Below are 27738 nucleotides of genomic sequence, written 5' to 3'. Positions count from 1 at the left end.
CTCTGATACTGTGTGGGTTTCGCAGAAGACAATTAGAGAAAGGGCTAGGGTTCTAATTAACCCTAAGACCAAAAAACTTTATTTATAGTTAGCGGATTTTACATATAGGACCTGAAATATTAACTAAAAAGAAAATTTGAGATATCTGACAGATATATTTGTAAATAAGCAGTGCTGAAAGTTTTACCAAATAATACCACAACAGGATCAAAGAATTTTTCTCCGTAGATACAGAAGTTACACTAGTGTATTCACAAAGAAATTTTAATACATGAAAATTTTCGCCTCTTCATGGCTTGAAATTAGAGAAATCACCTAACAGTCTACAGAACTAGCAAGATAAACAGCTACCATGCAAAAAAAATATATATCCCGACTCCAGTGTCTAGGTCTGTTCGGCAAATGCTAACGAATCATATTAGCAAATGCTAAGCAATCATGTCAGTAAAGTCCCTGTCTGTAAGACAAATAAAACTTATGATTGGCAAAGACCTTCACATTAAACTACAGGGAAATAACCTATGATCGCTGATTTTCTTGTAGGCTTACAGCTAGATATTAATCAAGAAGAAATTCAGTATGAAGTTAAACTTTTTAGAGCAACACTTACAGATACCCAATGGAGAATTTAATCAGCGCCATGATTCTATTCCTAACAGAGTCATAAGCATTTAAGAACCCACTATGAACCTGATGAATGTACAAAAATGAAGACTTTCTTAAAACATGAAAATAGATAACGAAATGTTTAGCAAGAGCTATAAAAAACACACAGGAAAACATATATGACTTTAACTTGAAGTTCTTGTTTAAAGCCACCACCCAGTCTCTCAGGGTTCAGCCTGCAAATGGCAAATCAAGCTTAGTCACTCGAAGATATCAATGATATATCAACACAGAACAACAGGGAATATTGAAAAGGTTTGGAAATAAAGAAACCATTTTGTTGAATAGATTCAACTATAGTTTAGGTCAGGTGAATGTTTGGAACTTCCAGATTTATTGCAAGCATTTTATCATTTCGAGAGTATAGGTATTCTGAAGAATGTAGCTGAGGCATGTATTTAAAAGGTTTCATGTGTATTCTGAAGGTTCCATAATATGAGACTACCTTAAGTTGTGTCCTGATACTAAGGCTTCAATTGACCTACTAGCACCAATAGGCATAGCTCAAGTAAGATGGGCCTACCAACATCAATGAGAAAGCTCCAGCCCAAATTACTAGTACTGGCAACAGGCCGAAGGCAACCGTATTAATCTCCATATTCACTTCTCTAAATAGAAAGAATATGCATATTAGTCTCAGTTTACTCGCAACACACATCATTGTGGCTCATGAGTGTTCATAGATGTTGATACAAAATTAACATCCACTCTGAAAAGAGTGTTCACAGATATTGATACAAAATTACCACTCTCTGAAAGCCTAAAGTATACAAGAGCGCTGAATTATATTTTTATATCCAAATATCCCTTGGCAGTAGATTTCAAACCAAATAAGAAGAGGGTTATTACTTCTTTTTGGGTTTATTACTACTTTTTCCAAATTTCGCCCTTTCACATTCATTGAAAAGAACTGACAAAATAAAAGAAATAAGGAAACCTGTAGGCCACTAATGAAAATTCTAACTGATAAAATTGAGAATTAAATCTAAAGAAAACTTTCCCCAACTACTATCAGAGGGGTTATGCCGATGAAAATGGTAAGAGGCATGCTATCAAGTAGTTCAGGCAGCACTGTATCTATTTTATTGCCAACTTTTTCTAATTAGCAATATAAGTGGAAGCATCGAATCACAAAACAGGTTTTACCCAGTGGGGACAAGCATTAAATCAGTCAGCAAATCCTTCCACTTAGCCTGCAAAAGAAGAGAGGATAACCGGATTATCTACTATTTGAACTACTTGAATAATTGGTCATTCACCATTCACTAAAAGGAAGGGTTTCTAAAAGGTTGACGCACTTGTTCAGTTCCTCTGAAAGCAATCACAAGCCTTCTCTGCAAAGAATCACGCCAAATAGCCACCTGCAGCTCTTTCATCATCAGATTTGTCAGATATTTTTCAGTGAAAACAGTATTTGTAAATTACCACATTAGCCAAATCTAGAGTCAAATTTCACTTTGATCTATGAAATTTAGATTAGGGCTGCAAACTCGTAAAATTCAATCTGTCCCACTGTCAGCTTCCACCACCCAGAAAGATGGAAATCGATGTGGTATGTCAAGCCACATATTCTATGCCCGTAAATCATATGTGATAGAAAAGCACTTGCCATAGAAAACCCGAAATGCCAAGTCACATGCATTTTTACCCATGTGACCAATACAAACCCTTGCAATTTAGAGATTTGAGGGTGGAATTTTTCTCTCACACGCATGAGAAAAAAATCTTAGTAATTGTGAGTGGTCCTGCCACAGTAGATTCCAACTCCCTGTGCGATAATAGTTTATGGCACGACTAAACAATAGGAGATTTTTAAACTTTGAGAACTTTTAGGGATCAAAGTGCAACTCAAGGAATAGATTAGAGACTAATGGTTTAATTTACCCAAACAATAAGGCTAATTGTATGGACAGTCCTTGTTATAGCTAATTAATCCCAAAACTTTTAACAAAGTCTTCAGTCCTTGAACTTCTTATATCTTGTAATTTTCATCCTTGGCTGTCAATAGGTGAAAATTTTCTTCTGAGCAACCATTTTACCCTTCTCCTGTGAAATGACTAATTGTGTTTCAATTTAGTGACTAACTGCATTTCAGTTTATTTGAAACAAGGTTAAAATGGTCGAGTCAGTCGGCATCAAATGTTTTAAATAGCAAAAGATACAATTGTAGCTCAGGGTCAAGCTGCAATTACAGAATTTACCCAGCAATAATATAACTTCATTTGCAAGGTCACAGTTATGAAAATGAAGAACTTGCCTGTGTGTCCGTAGAAATATTATCGAGAAAACATATCTTCTCAAAATCAGATTTGATAAAACTACTCCGGCCCAATGAAGTAGCAAGCATCGCCCAGGCCTCCATAGCACTCTCTGCACTTGAAAACAATTGCTTCATCTCCTCTGCTTTTCTTGTATCTAACACCTGTTCTTTTGTTGCAATACAATCTTCATTATTCATGGCATATTCTGGAACTTGTTCTTCATTCACAGAAGCATCTATTTTATTCTCTTCTTCTCCCACAGTAGATGAGTTTTTTTTCTGTTGTGAAAGGGTCCCAGTGAGAACCATCAGTGCTCCTAATATAGTCTCTGTTTGACTTAGTACATCAGCAGATACTTTCTTAATGTCTAAAAGTGAAGATGGAATGCTCTTTTTAGTAGAAGAAAGCTCATTCTTGTTTTCACTATTTTCTATTATTTCTGGGGTTGCTAGTCCAAAATCAACATATTCCTTCTCTGCAATTTGTTTTGATTGCAAACCCAATTTATTAAGTACATCAAATCCATCCCACATTTTAATCTCAGGAAGAGAAAATCCAAACCTTTGGAGGACATTTTTGCTGACTATGTCGGTAAATGCTTTCCAAAAGTACTCATCTGATCGAGAAGGTGACTTGCACTTTCTTTCCAATGAACTATTCTCGCTGCCACTAACATTCAAAACGTTTGATTCATTACCTCTGTCTTCCTCTGAGCCAGCCAAAGTATTAGTAGAATTTTCTGATTCTTTAGATTTATCGGTATTATAAATATCAGAAGAGGAAGGTTTCTGAATGTATGCGTATGTGAAGGAATTTAACTGCCCAAATGCAGATTTTACGAACTGGCTAGCATTTACACTCTCAGATCCAAGAACCATTTTAAAAGTATTTCCTAAGCTACTCTTTAGGAGAGTGTCAGAGACAAAAGGTATTGTCCACCACTGTTTGTCTCTTTTGATGTCATCGTAGCTCCTATATTTAATCTGCGGAAATCAAATGGAAGAAAAGATAGCTCATTAACAACTTGATCTTATGAGAGTGGTTATGAAACTGGTGTGAAAGAACACAAATTACACAACATTCCACTCACTGCAAAACACAAATAATGCAACATTTCACTCACTGCAAAGCAGGTTGCAAGAATTGCACATCGAAAACCAGGAGGATAGTAGGCCAAATTAATAGAAGACATAAACAATTGTAACAGTGTAATTTTGGTCAGTTCTGCCCAAAAGTGGCTTTATATACATCATTTCCGGCATCTATTTTTAATATCTTGCATAGTGGCAGATGATTGCTTGACATATAAAGTAGGCTTCTATATTTCTTGACTATCTGGGGACCATCAGGTCTAGGCATCACGCCACCTTTATATACATCACGATTCGATCATTTGATCACAGTTACCGGCATTCATACTGTAAGGTACCAGACTTCAAAAACTATGAAGTTATGGTGTACGTTGCTTTGGAAAGCCATTTGAATCGTCCCGGTGAAGTTCGGTGAAGTTCTGGAGCAATCGGGCGTTTCGGTGCGCATAGGCGCGAAAACGGAACCCGAAACGCTAACTTGGGCCGTGAGCTAAATCCGGCATTAGCGAGGATGGAAAGATAATGAAAACATGTTTGAAAACATGTTTGGAGAGTCTCGGTTCGATTTGAAAAGAATCGGAGGTCAAACAAACGAAAACGAGCGAAAACGGAGCGAAAACGGATGAAGCTGAAAATTGGCTAAGTCTGGGCTGGAGGTCTCTAAGGGACCGGTCCCTCATGCAGAGACCGGTCCCCGAACCCCGAAAATGCCCAGTTCGGGCTGTTCCAAGAGAGGCATTGTTGAGGGACTTATATGCATTTTGTGCATGGGTTGAGTGTATAGAGTGGATGAAGACCTCTCTCTCTCTCTTTCCCTCACCGTTTCAACCCCAACACCATCCCTCTCTCTCTCTAAACGAAAGAAGAAGAAGAGAAAGAAAAGAAGGGGAAGAAGAAGAAGAAGAAGGAGGAGAAGGAGATGGTGGAGAAGAAGAAGAGCAAGGTGGAGCTTCATCTTCTCATCTTCTTCCTCTCCATTGGGCTAGCTTGAGAGGTAAGCTTGCTACTCCCTCTTATGGTAGATCTCTAGAGATAGGTCTAAATGCTCTAGAAGTGGATTTAGTAGGCTCCTTTGATGCTAGATAGATGGTTATTGCATGAATCGGAGATCGATTTGGGGTATTTTGAAATAGTAGCATCTAGGGCATCAAAAATAGGATTTTTGTAAATAGATGGGTTTGATCTCAAATAACCCTTTGTAAACCTAATTGATAGGTAACGAAACACGTTGGCGAAGACGGTTCGGCAATCCGACGAGCCGTTGCAAAGATATTGAAGAAACGGACGCTTGGAGCTTCGTTTCCGCCTGGAGGGCCGAGGCGACGTCCATAAATCGTGAAATCGGGTCCCAAGCATCGTAACGGCAAGGCGAAGACCGTTAGCACTTGAAACGGCGAAGCGGCGCGCTCTTGGAGAGCAACTGTGAGATCGGGCCCAAACGGGTGCCGAGTGCCGCGGGAAGCCGATTGCAAGTGTCGACAGCAATCGGAACGCGAGTTAAGGTGGGTTGTGTTTACCGAAGCGACTAGGTCGCCCTTTATGTCTAAGATGATTAAGAATCCATGTTGATGCATATAAATGTAAATAAAGCATGTGGTTGATTCATGTAGTTAATGCATGTTAATAATATGATGCAAATGCTAAGTAGATCCATGTAAAATGATATATATGTGTGCATTGGAATGTATACTAGGTGCATGTAGCATCATGTGAGCATGTTAGATAAGATGCATGTGCATGTGGACTCGTTATGACAAATAGGATATCAAGTAGATCGAGTGGCATTAACCTAGTGTTAATAAACACAGGTCGGACATAGATGACATTGAACCTAGAGTTGTTGAACCTAGGATAAATAACGAGTGGCATCTAACCTAGTGTTAAAGAACATAGGTTGAGTGTGAACCTAGAGTCGGGATCTAGGTGTGTGGCATCTAACCTAATGTTAAAGAATATAGGTTGAGAACTGAACCTAGAGTTAAAGTAAACCTAGGTTGTAAAATTGAGGCATTAGACCTAGAGTCAGTTGGACCTAGGGTGGAAAGTGCATTGGACCTAGATAGGTCGATAGTGTAGGGTTGGATATGGACCCTTGACTTGTAAAGTGGATTTCGGAATCCTGAGACTTGTGAATTCAATAGTTCTTGGACCGCGGGTGTATGTGGCATGTTCCTCTCCCACCGGAAGAACTTTGAGGATTGTGACTAAGCAAGAACAAAGAGCGCTAGGGTGTATGCGGCATGTTCCTCTCCCTATCGGGGATCTTGGCTATGGGTGTATGCGGTATGTTTCCTCTCCCTTTGGCGGATCCCTGACCACGGTGCACGGACCTTCGGGCGGACCGTTGGGCAATGTGGTTCTTGGCTTGCAGGCTGAGGTGCGTTGTGACAGGGTCCTTCACCTCGAGCCAGGCAGAGCGCGGATTATCCGCTATTGATTGACTCGAAGCCGAGTCGGGTGGCTAGCTGGAATAAGGTAGAAAGAACCTTGAGGGCTAGTGTTAAATGTGATGAACCTAAGGTAATAGAAACCTTAGAGGTTAGTTGGATCTGAGCGAGATAGAGGTAGAATCAAGTGATGTACTTCTTATTGTTGCATTCTTACATGATTTGCATATAGTGGCATTACAGCATCATTGCAGTTGTGAGGCAAAGCAAGGTAAAGTTAGTTGCATGTTTATGATATACATATCTATCTGTTTATTGGACTAACTTGTATTTGCCTCCCTTGGACCTGTTGGTCGAGCTCCTCCCTTGGGTGGCCGTACCCACTGGGAACTATGAAGTTGGTTCTCACCCCACGTTGTTTTGGGGTTTTACAGGTTCGCACGTGAGCGGCGCGGCGGCGGGAGATAAGGGCGTAACTCCATAGATAGCGCCCTACCCCCAGAGACCAGAGCTAGCAGTACCCCGTTGACGTAGCTTAGGGGTATAGAAAATGAAAAGAACAAAATGTGTAATATCTATGATGTAATAACTTAGATTGTATTTGAAAGTCTAATGTAAAAGAATGGTGGTTGGGATGTAAAACATATGAATATGAATGTTGTAATAACATAGAATGTGTTTATGTTGTTGATACCTTTCCATTTGCAATCTATGATTGAATACTGCTCCTGGTTGGAAGCGCTTGTATTGTTTTGATTGCGACGCCTAGGACGTACAGGGAAAACTCTGTCCGTTCGGCGGTCTGTCGGCGGCGCCGCGACCCGGTCAAATTGGCGGGTGGTTGCGGGTCGTGACACATACGCCAAGAAATTCGGCTTTATGCCACAGCTATCGGCGCCTATGCACCAAGACAGTCGACATTATGTTGATGTTTGGTTGATCATCTCATTGATTTGTCACTGCCCTAGAGAGTATTCTAGACACTGAGTCGTTTGGCCACCGACAAGAGGTGTACTTATCCGAATAAGTTGTCCATCATGACGCGTGAATGAAGGCTAGTGCATCATAGTGGCGTGCAGCGCCTGAGGTCGACGGACCAATATGGCAGGTTATGGATTGGGTTCTGACTTGGACTTTTCATCCTTGAGGCATATTAGTTGGATAGTTTCTCTTTTACAGTAGCAGCTTCTAGTCATGTATTCTATTCATACGTACTTCTTGCTACTGTAGGCATTAATTCCATCAGATCATATGGCAGATTGTAGATTGGGTACATGCATTGGACTATTCGTCTATTGAGGCATATAGAGATAGGTTCTTTATAGTAGCAACATATTGATTGTTTATTGTTCATATTCACATCTCTTGCTACTGTAAGTTTACTTTCAGCTTACTATATTTATCGCTATATCTCCTTTGACTCGTTTCCGGTGAGTACGGCTTGCCTTCGTGGCTCTGTCGTACCCAATGAGAAATCTCGGGTTGGTTTCTCACCCCATGATTTTCTGCAGGTGACTCCGGTGGGATGGCAGGTCAGGCACGGTGCGAAGACACAGTGAAGCTAGTTCACACTAATAGTCCTCTAGTACGCTATGGTTTATTATCTCTCACCTATTTACTTTTATCGTTAAATGAATAGATGTGAATGGTGGTTCAGTTAGATTGGTGCATATGTGAATGCATGATTGCTTATGGTATTTGAACGGTTTTGACTAATATGATTTTCAGTTATGATTGGCATCACGGTATCAGTTTTGTGGCAATGGTTTTATGGTTTCTTTCAAAAACAGTTTTCTACCCCTCTCATGATAGTTGGTTTTCAAAAGGCAAAATTTATGTGCGGAAAATGGTTTTCAAAATGGCTTTCAAGTTGGATTTCGATTTTATCACATCCTTAAGATTTCAAAATAAAGTTTCCGGGTGGGAAACACTTTCAAAGGATAGAGGTATCTCAATGGCTGTTGTATTGTGCATTTCACATCATCCTTCGCCTAAGGAATGCTTAGGGCATGCATCATATAGATAAGGACTGGCTAGCTTTATGCGCATACGCGTATGGCTATTTGATGTTCTGTTTGGTGCGTGTGAATTGTGTTGTATGGCATAGTGATAGGCCGGTGCGCCTAGCAAATACAGGAGAAACTCTGTCCGCGCGGACAGAGTTTCTCTATATTTGTGGCGGATCTATACAACCCAAGGGCAAGGCAAGTTAAAAAAAAAAATGAGCATTTTTTCGCAAACTTTGGTTTTCAAACGATACCTATTATATAAAGACTTTACAGATCAAGCCCCAGAGTGTGACATCTTCTACGTTGCTGACGAGCCCTATAAGAGCCTTTAACAAATTGGAGTTGATTCTAGTTAACTCTACGTTGATTCTGCAAAATTGTGGAATTTGCAATTGAGAAATGCAGCCTAGAAGCTCGAGTTTCAGAACCTGAAATATGGTTCCAAAACCAATAAAACAATGCGCATGTCTGGACTTTTGCAAATTGCGAGGTTCGAGTGTTTGATCTGTGTTTTGAGTTTTTTCAGGTATTATGGAGGGTCGTTGACGGTGTTCCGACCTATGACTCGCATCTCGAGGAGTGAGGGTGAAAACTAAGCGCCAAAATCTCTAAAATGAAGAATTTAGGCTGCTCTCGGGTTGGATTCTGCAGGGCAGAGTACCGGTACTGCATCGGCCTGGTACCGGTACTGGACCTGGTACCAGTACGGCATTGGGGAAGTACCGGTACCCTGCGCGTCTGCTCGATTACCCGAGGCTCGGGTTTGCGCGTGCTACGGCCTGGTACCGGTACCCCAGCCCGCGTACCGGTACGTAGTGCAGACTGCAGTCTGCATGTTTTTGAGGAGTCTTTTTGAGATTGTAGCATCTCTTTAAATAGCACCCCACCCCTTTGAGGGGTTCTTTTGTACTGCAACCTGAGGAGGGAGAGGTGAGTTCCTCCACCATTTCTCTCTTGATTTCATCTCTTTTTCTTAGGGGATTTCAAGGTTTGATCTCCTCCTTTTGTTTCTTCTTCATGGGATTTGCTCTTGGACCTTTAGAGAAGCCTTGAAGTAAGGGTTTGATCTTGTTTAAGGGAAGAAGTCCAACCCTAGCACCTTTCTAGCTTGGTTTGGAGCTTTAAGAAAGGTTAGTAACCTCTCTATTATTTGTGATTGTGGTTTTGCTTGAGTTTTTGAGATGAAAACCTAGAATGTGGAATCTAGGGTTTTATTTGGGGGTTTTTGAATTGAGGCTTTTAGGGCTTAATTGATAGATGTAGAACCTTCTTCTAGGTGGGAATAGAAGTTCTCTACCTTCCATTTGGAGCTTGAGAGGGTTTTTCACCATTCAAGGTGAGTTTTGCCCTTTTCTTAGGTTGGTTAAAGTTTGACTCTAGAAGTGTTCGTTCTTTTCGCTTATCCCCCTTAGAATTTTCTCTAGGGAGCTAAGAGGCTAGTGGACATCTTCGTTGGCGCAAACGAAAGGGATCCAAGGAGTTCTTGGTGGGTTTGACCTCACCGAAATGGGTGAACTCCCCCTATGTTATTTTCCTTGTTATAAAAATTGAAATTCATGCATCTTCATGCTAGATAGAGCATATGTGAATTTTAGAATGCTTAAAATACATGTGTTATGTTTCATGAAAAATCACCTCTATGTAGTAGAGAGATGTGTATAGCAATTATGTATGTGAATAGCATTCTTTGATATGGCTTAAAAATCATGTTTCATATAGTGAAAATGACAAATATAACATACTCTTGGACATAGAACTCATTCTTGACATAGTGGACATAAATGTCATAAAGTGGCATTCGACTTTGTAAACGAACAAACTCTCACTTGGTGACATAGTGATAGGCCATTGGGACATTAGCCTTTATACCATGTTTTAGACATGATGACTTTGGACTTCAGACGGATGTTTACATTTGCTTGCCATTGTGCTCATTCGCACATGCTTGTGAGGGTCGCTCCCCACAAGCCGGCACTCCGGAGATAGCCATCGCGATATATGCTCACCCGTGCGGAATTGGGTGCCGAAATGGAAAGCCGTGGGGGAGGCTCATTCCTAGGGTGGGAATGTTGACTACCACGGGGCCATTAGGCACGGCGCAAGCCGGACTACCATTGTGTAGGTCCTATGTGATTGGAATAATATTGAACTAAAATGCAATGTGGACATTAGACTAATTAGTAAATGTTGACATTCTACTAGTTGTACTTGTGGACATTATGCTATTTATATACATGCTCATTTATGTTAGAATAGCTCACATACTTGTAGAACTTCATGCTAAGTAGAGGCATAGTAGTTTAGTAAGTTTATTCCATGCTTAACATACATGTTGTACATTTCATTTAAATATTAGAACATACTACTTATGCCTCCATAACCTAGTGGTGTATTTCGCTGATGTCGGCGGCTTACCCACTGGAAACTATTGATTAATAGTTCTCACGCCCCCTGTTTTGTTGTTTTTGTTACAGAGCCTTCTGCACCGGGTGAGGCTAGGGACCGCGGCAAGGGTGTCGCCACTAGCTAGTATCGAAGGGTCTTGCTTTTAGGTGGTTCACCTCTCTTTTTGTTTTATTTGGAAAGGTTGAGAGTTTTGTACCTTATGTAGATACCACTATTTTTGTATATCTAGCACTTGTATTTGGATCTTTTGATGTATCTACCTTATGGATTATGTTAGTTGTTTAGTTCGTTTATTATTCTTCTTGTCATTAGAACTTAGTTGTAATCATGATATGATATCTCTAGATACCTATTTACTTTTGTTTTAATTATCGCTTTGTTGTAGACGCCTTATATGTTGTAGACATATGGCGGGTCTAGACACGCACCGGGCGGGCTTCCGCTGGGTCCTGGGGCGTGACATAACGTGTCCATTGAAACAGCTACTTTAAGGTAGGTGCAGCAATCAGAAATGGATTTAGTGAAACCCTGATGACTTGGTTCCATTCACTTCACTCTTCTCTTAGCTATTTGACTATTCATGATCTTCATGTAGCAGACTAGCACCAATATCTTGGTTGATGATGACTCACATACTATTGCTCATTCCATAGTGTTTCGAAAAATATATACATATAAATATATTTTAAAATTTTATTTTTCGGAATGATTACAGTTCGTGAATTAAGCAACATGTCAAAAAAGTGTTCAAACAAGTCGGAATTGATTCGAACACGAAATTGGTATCGCAAATAATTCCTAAGTACTTTTGATCTCCGCCGGAATACTATAATGAGTTATGTTGGGGTTTAGGCTCTACTTAGACCTCCAACTCCTCCTAATTGGGAGTTTGGAGTGTAGTACCAGTTGAGGTCATCACTCTTCTACTCTCATTTCCTTCTCCCTCACATTCTACTCCCCTCATTACTCTTCTTCTACTCACTATTGGAGCACTCTCACAGCAGCAACAGCATGGCAGCTTGAGGAGTTCAACTTCCTCTTGGATTTTGATGATGTTTCAAACCTTGGAATTGTAGGAGAGATGCATGCACAGCTAGTTCTTGAAGTTAAGAGTTTGTGGAAGACTTCACTTCATCAAATCTCCATGTATTTTTGGATTTATTGAAGTTTCGGTAAAAGCTGCCAGTTTTTGAGCAAGCTGAGATTTTGATGCATTTTCTTTGGATTTTTCTCTTCAAGCTGAGCTTTCTTTTGGTTGGGGAGAATCTTAATTTCATCCAAAGCAAGTGGGAACTTCGTTTGAGCTGAATCAATGGTTGGTTTTTAGTAAATTTCAGTTTTTGAGTTCAACCCAAAATCAGAATTTTGTGGTGTTTGTGTTCTTGAGTTTTTTTATCACCTTTTCATGGTGATTTCGTGGTAACTATGGAGTTTTTTTGACGGATTAGGAGCTTGGGGACACACTTGGGAGTGTTGTGGTCTTTCCCATTGCCTTGGTTGTAAGCTTGCTGGAATAGCTGTAGGAGCCGCCGGAACTCAGCTACAGCAGCAGCGACAGCAGCAGCCTAGTGCAGGGACAGCAGCGAAGTATTTTCGAAACTCCTTTTGATTGTGACTTCGTTGCTGCGATTTGAAGATTCCTGGGTGTTCCTAAGGTTGAGAGGAACCTATGATTTAAGATTGAGCTGCTGATTTGAGGTATGCATCGCAGAATTTTAGCTTTTCCAACCGAATCGCCGTTTCCTTGGAATTTAGCTCGATTTTTTATTCAGCTCAATCCAACAGGGATGCTTTGGATTTTATTGCTCTTCTTGGTAATTTGGGATCTGAGACACGTGCCCGCTAAGTTTCATCCAATCCATGGTTGGATTTGCGCTCTAGGTGGTCTGAACTAACACATCGAAAACTGCAAACTGCACTCTATGTCTAGTGTAAATTTGTGGGCTAGTTGTGGATCCGGATATTATTTTTGTCAGACTATTGTACATTTTGGGTCTGATTTTTGCCAATTGGTTGTATTTATTTTTACATCTGGGTGATGGATCGATCTTGTATTCGGATGATGTTTATGTACAATTCAATCTATAGCTAGTTTTGTACTTAAGCTCTATTTTGCTCTTCTGTATGGCTTCATTATACTTTGAGCAGGTACTACCACTTCGTAGGCACAGAGCTTCCCATGTATGCGGCAGATCTGTTGGCAAGCCCGGATTCCGATATAACCTAGGGCATGACAAGTTAAGTTGGTGGGTATAACCGAGGGCATGACAAGTTAAGTTGGTATTAGAGCTTTAGGATAGGTCGATGGGACTTAGAAAACCTTAGGCTTTTGGCCGACCTTAGGAAAGCAAGACGTGAGAGTCGTGACTTTTAGCGAAAGTCAATGATTGAATTGTGTATAAAATCTTCAAAAAGAATTGAAGAGTGATCAGCATGTCTACCCCTGTTGGGTACTTAAGTCAGCTGTAGACAACATAATTACACAGGCGAAGAGACGTCTTGGACTTCCGCTGGATTGGATCTAGTGCTGAGTTACTGTGTGTGACTGACATTGTGCTATTGCAGGTGATCAAGATGACGCGCAGAGATCGACCACCGACACAGGCCACACCCCCGCCACCCACGGAGCCAGAGCAGACGGACCGAGTGTACCACTGGATCTTCGGGAGCTGTTGGCTGCCTTGACAGAGATTACCAGGCAGCAGGGTGCACTGTTAGAGAGTATGTGCGAGGTGTTGACACAGCGGTCTAGCACGGCACCGCGAGCTTCAGAACCTCAAGCACCACAACCAACTACATCAGCAAAGATTCCCACAGCCCCTACACCTTCAACAATCACAGCACCGACAGCGTTGTCGCCTAGTAAAGAGGTATCTAGGGAGGATAAGTCGTTGACAGAGGCGGAGCAGGAGCGGATTACCAGAGCGGTTGGCCCATTTCCGTAGATTTGATCTACCTCGATTTGCAGGCCGTGATGCTGAGCTTTAGGAAGTGGAGGCTTGGGTGGCAGCCATGGAGAAGCTATTTGAGGACATCTTCATCGCAGAGAGAGTACACATGGCAGTGCACTGTTTGGAGGGAGATGCGAATGCGTGGTGGCGGAGGGCTAGACCCAGTGGACTTCAAGGCACCCAGCAGATATCTTGGAATGAGTACCATGATTTACTGTGTAAGACCTACTTTCCGAACAGCATAAAGCAGAAACTCAAAAAAGATCTAAAGAATCTACAGCAGGAAGACAGATCAATGCAGGAGTACCTCAGGGAGTTCACGTGGTTGCTTAACTGCGTGCCGTTCAATTGCGAGGGACGAGCTGCACAGGGTGTACCTATTCGAGAGAGGGCTATGTCTAGAGATTTATACCTATTCGAGAGAGGGCCGATGTGGCACGTTTTTAAGTTCAACGATGTAGAAGTATCCAAATTACATAAAAATTTAATAGAAAATTCTACTTAACATCAATAGCAAGATCAATACTTCCGATTTAAAATTTGAGTCCTTTATCATTGTTTTTTATGAGATTTTCATTTTCAGCTGTTCATTTTGAGGCTACTCGTTCACTAGACAAACGAAGTCAAAAAATTATGAAATTTGGTTTCTAGATAGCTCCGATAGCGTACATCATGTTTAACGGAACCGATCGCCGAATCGGATGTTCCATCATTGAAAACAACTTACAAGCAGGAAGACCTCCGTACTTTCGAAAGCATAGGAGCCTAGCTCTATATGTGTATATATATATATACATATATATACATATATATATATATGTAGAATTGAGCTAGAATAACTTTAGAAGCACCAAATCCTTGATGCTTCTAGGTTTCTAGCTCTTGGATCTACTCCTTGATTACTAATAGCCCTTGAATTAAACACTATTCCACCTGCCACCACCTACCACCATCATCCCAACCTTATATCTCTCCATCCAATGGCTAAAAACTCAAAAGCACCACCCTCTTGGTGCTTTTGACAGTATTCTAGCTCAACTCTATATATATAGAGAGAGAGAGTCGGCTACTATACTATTATGAGTACGATCGCCCTCGTACTCATAAGTTGTTTTCGATGATAGAGCTTCCGAATCGACGATCCACACCATTAAACGTTATCTAGAGCATTTGAAACATCTAGAAATCAAATTTCATAATTTTTCGACATCATTTACCTTACGATCAAAAGCTCACAAAATTAACAATTTTTAAAGCCAGTATGGAATACTTGTTAGTTTAACGGTTGCAAGCATCGAATGGTTGAATTGATAGAAATATTCTAATTCACTACCTAGATATAGAATCAAACTCCGATCTAAATTGGGAAGAATCCGAGCATCCATTTTTTAAGACTCGTTCGATTTTGACCGTTCATTTTTGGCCGCCGCTTAATGGAGCTTTTATTATGATTTCGAAAAATTACGAATTTATTTTCTAGAAGTTTCAATATTTAGATCATATTTAAACGGAGTTGGATCGTCGATTCGGAACTCCATCATCGAAAACAACATTATGAGAACGAATGGCCCAATACTCATAATAGTATAGTAGCCCCAACGTATATATTATATATATATATATATATATATAGGAGAAGAGAGAAGAGAGAGAGAGAGAGAGAAGAGAGTTGAGCTAGAATACTATCGATAGTGAACGCAGCCTTTACTACCGATTGTTTTCGATGATTAGAGCTTCCAAATTGAGATCGACTCTGTTATAATATGATCTAAACCATTTAAAACTATGCTAGAAATCAAATTTTCAACGCCTTTCGATATTGTTCTCTTTATCCATCAATGTGAACAGGAGAAAATGAATGGCTGAAAATGGATATATTTTTAAAAAATGATGAATAGGGTCTTGTAATCAAGATCAGAGTATAATTTTGTTTTAAATAGTTTAAAAATTTTCTAACAAAAATGCACATGATATTGGATATGCTTTAACGTCGTTAACGAGGAAAACGCTCTGGTGAGTCGACATTAAAATTACAATTTTGAAACCCTTTGATCATTAGGCAAAATTTGATGTCGAAATTATTTTGAAATTTGTGATGTTCTAAACACTATCAAGCTGGTATAGATCATGTTCAACGGTAAGGCCGTTCTCAATTATGAAGCTCTATCATTCGAAAAACAATATAGGTGTAAAACGGCTTTTTCGTTTTTACTAAGTATTCTAGCAAACTCTATAGTATAGTATATATATATATATATATATATATATACTATATATTAATTAAAAGTAATTCTTCTTCTATACTATAATTATAGCTATATGAATTGTAATATTTTAGAAGCACCACCTTCTTGGTGCTTCTAAGTTTTTAGCTCTTAGATCTACTCCTTTATTATTAATAGCTTTTGGATCAAACACTATTCTACCTACCACCACCTACCACCACCTACCACCACCCACCACCATCATCCCAACCAAGGAATAAGGTGCCACCCCGTGCCGTACGGCACGAGGCGTGCCATACCGTGCCCCCAAGAAGGGGGCACGGTACAGGGGGGGTCTCGAACCCCCCCCATGTGCTGCAGCACATGACCCGTGCCGCTCGAGACAAAGCGACACGCGGTCAAGTGCCGCGGCACTGTGCCGCGTGCCGTGCCCTTGTTTTTTTTTTTTTTGGCTTTTGTTTTTTTGTTTGCTTTTGCTTCTTTTTTTTTCCTCTTTGGATCTGCTTTTGCTGTGGGCATCTGTCACATGCCCACAGCCTAAGTTTTTTTTTTTGTCCTTTTCTTTGGCATTCGGGTTGCTGTGGGCATCATGTCACATGCTTACAGCGTAATTAATTTTTTTTGTCTTTTTGTTTGGCCTTTGGGTAACCCAAAGGCCAGGGCCAAACAACTATAATGCAAAGGTTGTGAGATTATAAATTCATGCAAATTCGCCTCCTGACCTCCGCGCCCATCTTTCTTTCCTTCGTATTCTTTCTTCCCATTTCTTTCTTTTGCCGGTACTTAGCAACCTTAGCTATCTTCTCCTCTCTCTTTTTTCTTTTCAGTTCTTACATATCTTCCTAAAATTATTTGTCCTCTTTCTTTCGTCGCTTGAAAAGAAGTCGCTTGAAAAGAAGGCAAAAATATTTCATATCGCAGATTTTCTTGTTAGGTAAGTCAAAAAAAATATAATTTAAATTTTTTATTTATAAATATAGGGGCTAATTTTTAATTGACATATCTGATCCACCACAGACATCCACTTTCTTTGAGCAAATTATTTTATCAAAATTTCTCGCACCGTGAAGCGTTCAGCGAATCAGGGTAAACAACATCAATCATAATTTATTTTTTTGCATTAGAAGATATAAAATATTGATAAAATTAAAAGCCAAATGAAATCAATTGATATTTAAGTTTATTTAATTTATTTGTCATTTAGTTTATTGCTATTTCTTTTGAAGATCTAACAATTTTTCAAAAAAAAAATTAATAAAAAAATATTTAAAAATAATTACAAAAAAAATTTTAAAATTATGTTTTTGTATCTTGTAAAAGAAAGGCAGTAATACGATCAAAAGAAATAGCAAAAAAAAAGATGTCTTTGTATTTTGAAAATTATAACCTGCAATAATTTTAAAAAATAATATAAATAAATTTAAATTAATTTTTAGAAAACTATTTCGCTAACTTCGTATTTTATACTATATTTTTTAAAAGAATAAAAAAGGAAAAAATTATGGATGTAATTGCGGTCCTATTTGAGTTGTTCTAGTCATTATATGTTTTATAATTGAATCAATATAGAGATCTTGAAAAGTTTTTAGAAAAAAAATAAAATTTTCGATAATTTTATCTGTTATAATTTTTTCAAATTTATCAAAAATAAAAATAAAAACAAACGAATTTTCAAAGTTGGTACTTGGTAGATATGATACATTTTTCATCATATCGTTCTTTTTCTTATTTTTCTGGAATAGATTTTATTTTATTTGTTTGGATGTCAATAATTATAGATCATAATGCCACCTAAACAATCAAAAGATTATGGTTGGCAACATGGACAAATGATTGATAGAAATAGGTTTCATTGGAAGTGCAATTATTGTAATATGGTCGGAAAGGGCGGAGGTGTCACTCGCCTAAAGAAACATATTGCTGGGAGTTTTTCTGAAGTATCGAACTGCCCTAAAGTCCCTCAAGAAATAAGACATGCAATGAAAATTGAGTTAGAATCATCAAAATTAGCAAAAAAAAAAGAGATGATCGAGGTGAACTAGATAAACGAGCGGCAGAATATCCCCCTATTGACTCATATGAATGTATAGGTGAGGAATTAGATGCTGATACTAGAGCTGCCATAGAAGCACCTGCACAAGAAAGATGGCAGCAAGATGAAGTCCAACGACATAGAGCACAATTTGGACGCTCTCAGTTTGATACCGGTGGTGGGTCTGGGCTTGGGTCTGCACCATCTGGTTTAGCTCGCAGTGGTTCTGTTAGCCATTTGTTTGACAGATTTAAAAAAGGACCAAAAGAAAAAAGTGATAGGCATCCAAATATTATAGATATAGACCCAATGGCATTTCCACACTCAGATGCTCAACAACAACGTATAGATACAATGTTAAAAAAAGATAAAAAATGTAGAATTGGTAGAGCAATAGCAAAGTTTTTTCACTTTAGTCATATTCCTTCCAATGCAGCAAGCACTCTATATTATAGATCAATGATTGCTACCATATAAAAAAAGGGTCAAGGAGTTGAACCCCCAACGCCGTATGAGATCTCTGGCAAATACCTTGACGCCAAGGTCTATGGGTAAAAAACTTGAAACAGCTGTGGGAGATGTATGGTGACTTTGATGTGTGATAGTTGGACAGGACCAACAAAAATGAGCATTATAAATTTTTTAATTTATTGTAATGGCAAGGTGATCTTTCACAAATCAATCGATGCAACCGGTCGATTTGAAGATGCTGACTATATATATGCACTATTGGAACAAGTGTTACGTGAGGTTGGTAAGAAATATGTGGTACAAGTTATATCGGACAATGGTGCAAACTTTAAGAAAGCTGGCAAACTATTAATGCAAAGGCATCCACATTTATTTTGAACTCCTTGTGCAGCGCATTTCATCAACCTAATGATGTCTGACTTTGGTGAGATAAATCGGGTGAAAAAAATTGTAGATACTGCACAATGTATATCTAAGTATTTGTATAATCATCTTTGGGTCCATGCTTTAATGGTGAAATTCACAGGACGAGAACTCTTACGTCCTGGTATCACACGATTTGCAACAAATTTTATTGCTCTAAACAGTATCCTTCAAAATAAAAATGGATTAAAGTCCATATTTGCATCAGATGAATGGCAAACATCTCGTTATGCCTCCACGGCTGATGGAAAATCGATTGAGCAAATAATTCTGTCTGCCAAGTTTTGGGATTATGTGAAAGAGATTGTTGATATTGTGGAGCCGCTATATGTGGCCCTCCGTTTAGTGGATCAGGAAAAAATACCTCAAAGGGGACATGTCTATTATAAACTGAGGATGGTTAAAAATAATATTAAAAAAAATAATCCGCTACGGTGTCAATCTTTTCTAAAAATTATTGACAGACGTTGAGACGTCCAGATGAGCCGGGATCTACACCTAGCAGGTAAGTTATAAATTATAACAAAACTATTTATAACTGATTGTCTTGTATTGTTGATGGAGTGATTTCTTTCTTAATGATAGGTTATTATCTTAATCCATCGTACCATCATCGTTATAATCTTGGATTTGATGATGAACTGTTGAAGGAATTACGAAACGTTATCAATAGATTGGAGACGGATCTAACACATGCTACTCTTGCCATAAGTGAGGTATAATATTATTTCAATGTATTATTAGTTTGCTAGATGTTAATATACTGATTTCTGATTATTATACTATCATAATAAAGGGAAAAATATTTCGTGAATCCTCTGGAACTTTTGGTGAAGCGATGCAATTAACGAAAGACACAATACCGATCCTAGTAAGTAACTCCATAATTTGGACAGTTTACAACTGACGATAAATCTTATTTGATATATTTTTAACTTTTAATTGTACAGCTAAGTGGTGGCTACAATATGGTGGATCAGCAAAGCATTTAAAAAAGATTGTTGTGCGTGTTTTATCTCAAACGACAATGTCTAGTGGATGTGAACGCAACTGGAGCACGTTCGCACTTATACATACCAAAGTGCGTAACCGATTAGAGTACGCTCGATTAGAGAAGCTAGTTTATATCCAATATAATATGAGGCTCCGTTTAAGATGCATGCAAGAGGAGTATGATAAGAAAAAGGAATTAAAAACTTATGATCCCTTGGATGCAAGTTTTATCAATGATGAATCAGACCCCGTACTTAATTGGCTACAAGATAGAGACAATCAAGAGGACCCATTACTCGATGAGCCTGGAGATCCACCACGACCATTCAGAATAATTGCTGATGAAGCAGGAATTAGTAATGCTGAAAGATGAGCTGACGAGAACATAGCAAGGATTAAAGTGCCGTGGCACGGGGAAGTGCCGTGGCACGGGGTCGTGTCGTTATGTCCCTCGCACGGTACGGCACAGGCACGCTTGCATGCCGATAGATACGCGTGACCTCCTAGTGGCACGCTTTGGCACGGACTTATTTCAGTTTTTTTGGTTTTAATAAACTCTTATAATGTTATTTTGAAAGATTTAAATAAATAATTTTGAATATTTATTATATATACCTTACTACATTCATCAATTAATATACATATAAGCTTTTTATAAATAAAATACAACTATACCTGATGTAGAATAAAAATTAAAATACAATAATAAAATTCACAAGTACAATAATTATTTAAATTTACATCTTTATATAGAGATTACTGCTTAATTCTACATAGATCGTCACGCTTGATCATATGGCGTATTGTCATCTGCAGATACAAGATTTATTTGACAATATTGATATAAGTATTGCTGGTATTGTGAGAAAGTCATATATTCCAAATATTACATCCATATTTTGTTCTTTTATTCTTTTTAAAAATATCTGATCAAAATTTGTTTAGGAGATCGATTTTTGTTCCCTTGATTCACTGAAAGCTTCGCGGTGCGACAATTTTTGACAAAATATTTTGCGAAGAAAAAATGGATGTCTGTGGTGGAAGCGGTATGGATCAGGTATGTCAATTAAAAATTTACTCCTATATTGATAAATAAGAAGTTAAAAAAAAGGCATCCGTCAAAAAGCAAAAAAAAGTTGAAAAAAAAACAATAAAGCGAAAAAAAAAAAGACAATATAGGTGGCCCGGGAGGGGGGCTCGATACCCCAGAGAACCAAACAAAAAAGAAAAAGCCAAAATAAAATAAATTTCGTAATTTTTTGAAATCATAATAAAGTACATCAAACGGGCATAAAATGAACGATCAAAACCAAACGACGTCCAAAAAATGGATGATCGGATCCTTCAATTTAAGATCAGAGTTATTGATCTTTNAAATGTTCCTAAGACGGCTTTTCGAACACAGTATGGACATTATGAATTTACTGTTATGCCGTTTGGGCTTACTAATGCCCCGACAACTTTCATTGATTTAATGAACCGTATCTTTAAACCTTATCTAGACAGGTTTGTCGTGGTGTTTATCGACGACATCTTGGTGTATTCCCGAAGCAATGAGCATGAAGATCATTTGAAATAAATGCTACAAGTGCTCCGGAAAAATAAGCTTTTTGCTAAGTTGAAGAAATGTGAGTTTTGGCTCCGCGAAGTAGCATTCTTGGGACGTAATTTTGGGAGCAGGTATAGCAGTGGATCCTAAGAAGATTGAGGCAATCAAGTAGTGGCCGAGACCAACTAATGTGACAGAGGTTCGGAGTTTCCTCGATCTCACCGGATACTACCGGAGATTTGTCGAAGGATGTGCTAAATTGACTACTCCCCTCACGCGGATCACACATAAAGGCACCAAATTTATTTAGAATGATATGTATGAAAAAAGCTTTCTCGAGTTGAAGGAACGGTTGACAACCGCCTCGATTTTAGCCTTGCCGGTCACCGAAGCGGGGTATGTGATTTATAGTGATACTTTACTTAATGGTCTGGGATGTGTTTTGATGCAGGATGAAAAAATAATTGCTTATGCGTCCCGCCAACTAAAGAATTATGAAAAGAACTACCCTACACATGATTTAGAATTGGCGGCTGTAGTTTTTGCTTTAAAACTATGGCGTTATTACCTGTACGGCGAGCGGTGTGAAGTTTACACAAATCACAAGAGTTTGAAATATCTCTTTACGCAGAAGGAGTTGAACTTGAGGCAGCGCAGATAGTTAGAGCTACTCAATGATTATGATTTGACTATCCTTTACCTCCCGGAAAAAGCTAATATGGTGGTAGACGCTTTGAGTCGCAAATCGGTGGAAAATTTGGCATTGTTAGTTGTTTCCCAGCCACCGTTGATAGAGGAGATGAAACGGTTGGAATTGGAAGTAGTGGCTCCTGACACGCCTTTGAGATTAATGTCATTGGTTGTACAACCTACTTTGATGGAAAGAATTAAGGAAAAACAAGTCCAAGATGTGGAATTGCAAAAGATTCAATCCAGGATCATTGATAGACACGCCGGTGATTTTCATGTGGATGATCAAGGCTTGCTACGATTTCACAATTGAATTTGTGTGCCAGCAGAGTCGGGGATTATAGAAGAAATCTTGTTGGAAGCTCATCCAGCACCCTACACTCTCCACCCGAGCGGTACAAAAATGTATAAGGATTTAAAGTTGCATTATTGGTGGCCCGAAATGAAAAAGGATGTTGGAGAGTTTGTAGCTCGATGCTTAACTTGTCAACAGGTAAAAGCTGAGCATCGACTTCCTGCGGGGAAACTGCAAAGTTTATCCATATCCGTATGGAAGTAGGAGAAAATAACGATATATTTTGTTGTAGGCTTGCCTCGCTCTCAAGCCGGGCATGATGCGATTTAGGTGATTGTGGATAGGTTAACAAAATCTGCCCATTTCATTCCTATTCACACCACTTGGTCGGACGAGAGACTCGAACAAGTGTACCTTGATGATATTGTGCGACTATATAGAGTGCCTACATCTATAGTATCAGATCGAGATCCCCGATTTGTATCGCATTTTTGAAGGAGTCTTCATGAAGCACTAAGTACTCGACTGGATTTCAACACTGCTTTCCACCCTCAAAGTGATGGGCAATCCGAACGTACTATCCAGATTCTGGAGGATATGCTCTGAGCTTGTGTTTTGGATTTCCAAAGCGGATGGCATCAATACCTATCTATGGCAGAGTTTGCTTACAACAACAGTTATCAAGCAAGCATCAAGATGGCACCGTTTGAAGCTCTTTATGGAAGAAAGTGTCGATCATCTCTTCATTGGAGTGAAGTAGATAAGAAGCTAGTTTTGGGCCCAGATATGCTACAAGCTGAAGGTAAAGTTTGCCTCGCGCGAGAGCGGTTGATTACAGCTCAAAGTAGGCAGAAGAGCTATACTGATAGACGTCGGCGAAAATTGAAATTTCAGGTAGGAGATCATGTCTTTTTGAAGGTCTCACCGACGAAAGGAATTAACACATTTGGCATTCGAGGGAAGTTGAGTCCTTGATTTATTGGACCTTATGAGATTTTGGAGCGTGTAGGCCTAATAGCATATCGGCTTGCTTTGCCGCAGAACCTATCGGGAGTACACAATGTATTTCATGTTTCCACGCTCCGGAAGTATGTCTTCGATCCAGCTTATGTTTTGGACTCTACTCCGTTAGAGATACACGAGGATTTGAGCTTTGAGGAGCAACCTGTGAGAATTTTGGCTCGTGAGGTAAAGAAGCTTTGGAATCGTGAAATTCCATATCTGAAGGTGCTCTGCAACAACCATGGCGAGCGCGAAGCTACGTGGGAGTTAGAAAGTGCACTCCAGGAGCGTTATCCCCATCTTTTTCAGATGGATTCCTAAGATACTTGATTATTAGTTTCGCGGACGAAACTCCTTTTAAGGAGGGGAGAATGCAGTACACTAAACCTTAGCAAATTGCAAGGTTCTAGTGCGAGAATAGTATTTTGTACTATTCTAGGTGTTTAGGATCGTTGGTAGAATATCGACCCATGACTTGTGCTTTGTAGGCGCGAGAAAGGGTTCCTGACATTAAAATCTACAAACTGCAGGTTTTTAGTGCTGAATACCGGTACCAAAGTAGGGTACCGAAACACTATAGAGTGCCAAAATAAGCAGCTCTCGAGTTTTGAGGAATCGGGTTGCGAGTACCGGTACTGGGCTAAGTACCAGTACTCAATGCTGCAGAATGTAATTTCGTTTAGTTTGCAATTTCTGGAATTTTGAGGGGTCTAATGGGGATTGTTACATTAGTGTATAAACCCATCCTTCCTCATTCACTGTTCGTTTGTGCTGAGAACAGAGAGAGGAAGTGATGAGTTCCCTTTCTCTCTATCTCTTGATTTCTTCTTCAATTCTCTTAGGAATTTGAGAATTCATCTTATTTTCTTCCTCCTTTCCTTAGAAGCTTGCTTGGTGGACTTTGAAGAAGACTTGGAAGTGAAGAAGGAAGCTTAATTGAGGATTAATATCCAACCCTAGCTTAGGTTTAGCTTGGTTTGGAGCTTCCTATAAGGTTAGTAATCTTATTATCACTTTGGTTGTGAATTCTTGAGAATTTGTGGAATTAAGCCTAGTTTTGAAAAACTAGGATTTAAATTGAGGATTTCTTGTTGTGAGGTTTTTGGAACCTAATTGATGGCTGTAAAATTCTCTTTTAGGTAGGAATTGAAACTTCCTAGCCTTGATTGGAGTTTTGGACAAGTTTCTCTTGATCCAAGGTATTTTCTACTTATTTTTTATGTGATTTTTGATGAATTTCGTGGGGAGCTTGTTAGAAGCTTCTAACCCTCTTAAAATTTTTGTTAGGGTGCTAGGAGACTAGAGAACAACTTTGTTCCAGGAAACGAAGAAGATCGAGGGGTATCCGGTGGGTTTGATCTCACCGAAATGGGTTAACTCCCCCTATGTCTTCCATAATATTTTAAAATTGAAATTCATGCATATTCATGTTAGATACATGATACATCATAATGGAATTTTTTAATACATAAGGCATACATGTTATATATAGAAATTTATCATACTCTATATAGTAGAGGTATGTGATATGGGTTTGCAGTCTAAATGGAGTATAATAGTATTTGCCCTTTTATACAATAATAGAAAACATGTTAGGGATGAATAAAGAATAAGTTTATTGGACTTTATATGCTTAGGGAATCAACTTACATGTTCTTAACATACTTGTTGTAGACAATATAAAGATGACACATGGTATGGTAATAGCAAAATATGAACTTAACTTTGTGTACTTGACTTAGTTGAATAACTATAGTTTCACATTGTGACATAGTACTCGACCTCTAGGTCGACAGTTGACATTGCTTATTTTAGACATGATGATCGAGAACTCTATGTTGTTGATCACACTTACTTTTCATTGTGCTCATTCGCACAAGCTTATGAGGGTCGCTCTCTACAAGCCGGCACTCCGAAGTTAGCCTACACGACATCATGCTCGCCAGTGCGGGATTGGGCACCGAAGTGGATTGTCGTGGACGAGACTCATTCCTAAAGGAGGAATGTTGACTACCACGGGGCCATTAGGCACGGCACAAGCCAAGACTACACCTTGTGTAGGTCCTCGTTAATTGGGTAATAATAATTAATCATAATAATTGGACATCACTACTAGATAGTGCATGGCATTTGTATATGACATTAGCTATTTACATGCTCATTCATATGATAGAGTAGTGTTCTTACATGTTAAATAGCATAGCAAATTGGAGGCATAGTAGTACTAGCATTTTAATTCTTGCTTAATATTCATGCTATATCATTAGTCATTTTATTACCTACTTATGCCTCAGCTGACCTAGTGGTGCAATTCACTTTTCTCGGCAGCTTACCCACTGGAAACTATTGATTAATAGTTTTCATTCCTATGTTTTTGTTGTTTTTGTTTTCAGAGCCATCCACTGCGGGAGAGGCTAGGGATCGCGGCAAGAAAGTCGCGTCTAGCTAGAGCTAGCTGGGAGATATCCGTGTAGGTGGACACCTTCCGTTTTGTGTTAGTTTGAAGAGGTATATTTGGCCCTATTGTATAGAGACCGCCTAAAATATTTGGTTAAGTTACTTGGGTTACTATGATGTATATTCTTTTGGATATCTATATATAGTTGTATTACCTTCCTTCCATGTGTTGTTTCAGTGATTAGTTTTGTACATATGCTCTGATTATCATACTAGGATTACTTTTCCTTGTTCATTCTCTTGATTGTTTATTATAGACGCCTTGTGTGCACCAGGGGCTACCTTGTGCATACAACGGGTCTGTGCACGCGTCGGGTAGGCTTCCGCTGGAGTCTGGGCGTGACATATATATATATGTGTGTGTGTGTGCACGTGCGTGTGCGTGTGCGTGTGAGTGTGTGCATATATATATATTAGATAATTAAATAAAATGAAGTTCATTAAATCTACAAACACAATCTAGCTCCCGCAAAACTCATCTATACAAAATTGGTCTAATTTGTAATGTTCACCAATTGAATTTTTGGGGTGAGCGTGCGCATATAAATATACACACACACATATATAAAACACACACACACACACACACACACACACACACACATATTTAAACTTTCTTAGCACTCAATTTTGTAATTTTGGAAAACAATTTTCTATTCATCAAGTGGCCTAAAAATGAACCATCAAAATCAAACAAACTTTCAAAAAGTAGGTGATCGAATATTTAACTCCATGATTAGAATTATAGATCTTGATCTAGAGAGTCAAAAGAATTTTTTTAGTCAAAAAATCAATCAACGGATTGCTCTAGACCACTAAATGAAGTCAAACTTAAATAACTTTCTAAAAATAGGCAGTAGGAATCTGAAATTGAAGATCAAAGTTGCAGATTTTATGCTAGATAATTAAAAAAAATCAATTGAAGATTCAAGCAATTTGTATTATTCCAACAGTTAAACACTATTCGACACAGTTAATATATACACTAGTCAAGTGTACATGCAGTGCATCTAGAAAATGTAAATTAATTCTTTTTAAATATAAGATATATATTAATAACTTGTATTTTTTATGATCAAAATACTTAATAACAGCACTGAACATTGCAAAATGGCAAACCCCAATCGCTAAATGGCATCGACTTTAAATTTTTCGATAAAATTTCAGAAATTTAGTAAGAAATAAAAAAGTTAAAAAATTCAAAATTAGGCATTTTTGTTGAAAATGTAAAATTTTAAAAAAAAACCAAAGTTTTATTAAAAGAATTTATAACTCCATTTCTTTGTATTTAATTTCATGAGATACAGTATAAATAAGAAGTTTAGATATCATTGGTGATTCAGTGAAGTATTCAAATTTGAGGTGAATTATTAATAACCATACTGTGATAATTAGTGCACTAAATCAAAATGTTTGAACTTATTATTTAGAGGAAAAGAATAATATGTAATAAGTCAACGTAGGACCATGTTAGATATGATTGTNTGTATATGTATATATATATATAGATGTATATGTATATGTATATATATATATATGTATATATATATATATATGTATATATATAGAGAGAGAGAGAGAGAAAGAGAGAGAGAGAGAGAGAATGTCTCCTATATTTCGAAAGTACGAAGGCCTCCGTATTTGTAAGTTGTTCTTTATGATGGAGCATCCGATTTGGCGATCGGCTTCGTTAAGCATAATCTACGCTATTAGAACTATTTAGAAACCAAATTTCATAATTTTTTGACATTATTTACCAAGTGATGAAAGAGTCTCAAAATTGACTATTTTAACGGCCGATGTGGCACGTTTTAAAGTTCAACGGTGTAG

The 27738-nt window shown here is 38.5% G+C and overlaps 1 protein-coding gene across 10 annotated transcripts in view; it reads right to left on the bottom strand.

Moving 5' to 3' along the window:
- LOC109707352 overlaps positions 1 to 27738 on the bottom strand; it is a 58190-nt gene that overhangs the window by 14870 nt on the left and 15582 nt on the right. For 9 of the 10 annotated variants that reach the window (XM_020228570.1, XM_020228572.1, XM_020228574.1 and 6 more), the window contains 5 exons: positions 2924 to 3910; positions 1965 to 2027; positions 1813 to 1859; positions 797 to 842; positions 611 to 690 (listed from right to left, as the gene is read on the bottom strand). In XM_020228570.1, the coding sequence (XP_020084159.1) occupies positions 611 to 690; positions 797 to 842; positions 1813 to 1859; positions 1965 to 2027; positions 2924 to 3910 (1223 nt within the window). The remainder of the gene's footprint in view (positions 1 to 610; positions 691 to 796; positions 843 to 1812; positions 1860 to 1964; positions 2028 to 2923; positions 3911 to 27738) is intronic. The other variant, XM_020228575.1, reaches the window with a different exon arrangement.

Source organism: Ananas comosus, linkage group 3, assembly GCF_001540865.1.
Source record: "Ananas comosus cultivar F153 linkage group 3, ASM154086v1, whole genome shotgun sequence".
Classification (NCBI taxonomy): domain Eukaryota; kingdom Viridiplantae; phylum Streptophyta; class Magnoliopsida; order Poales; family Bromeliaceae; genus Ananas; species Ananas comosus.
The sequence above is the reverse complement of the archived record's forward strand: the minus strand, read 5'-3'. Positions and strand labels throughout refer to the sequence as shown.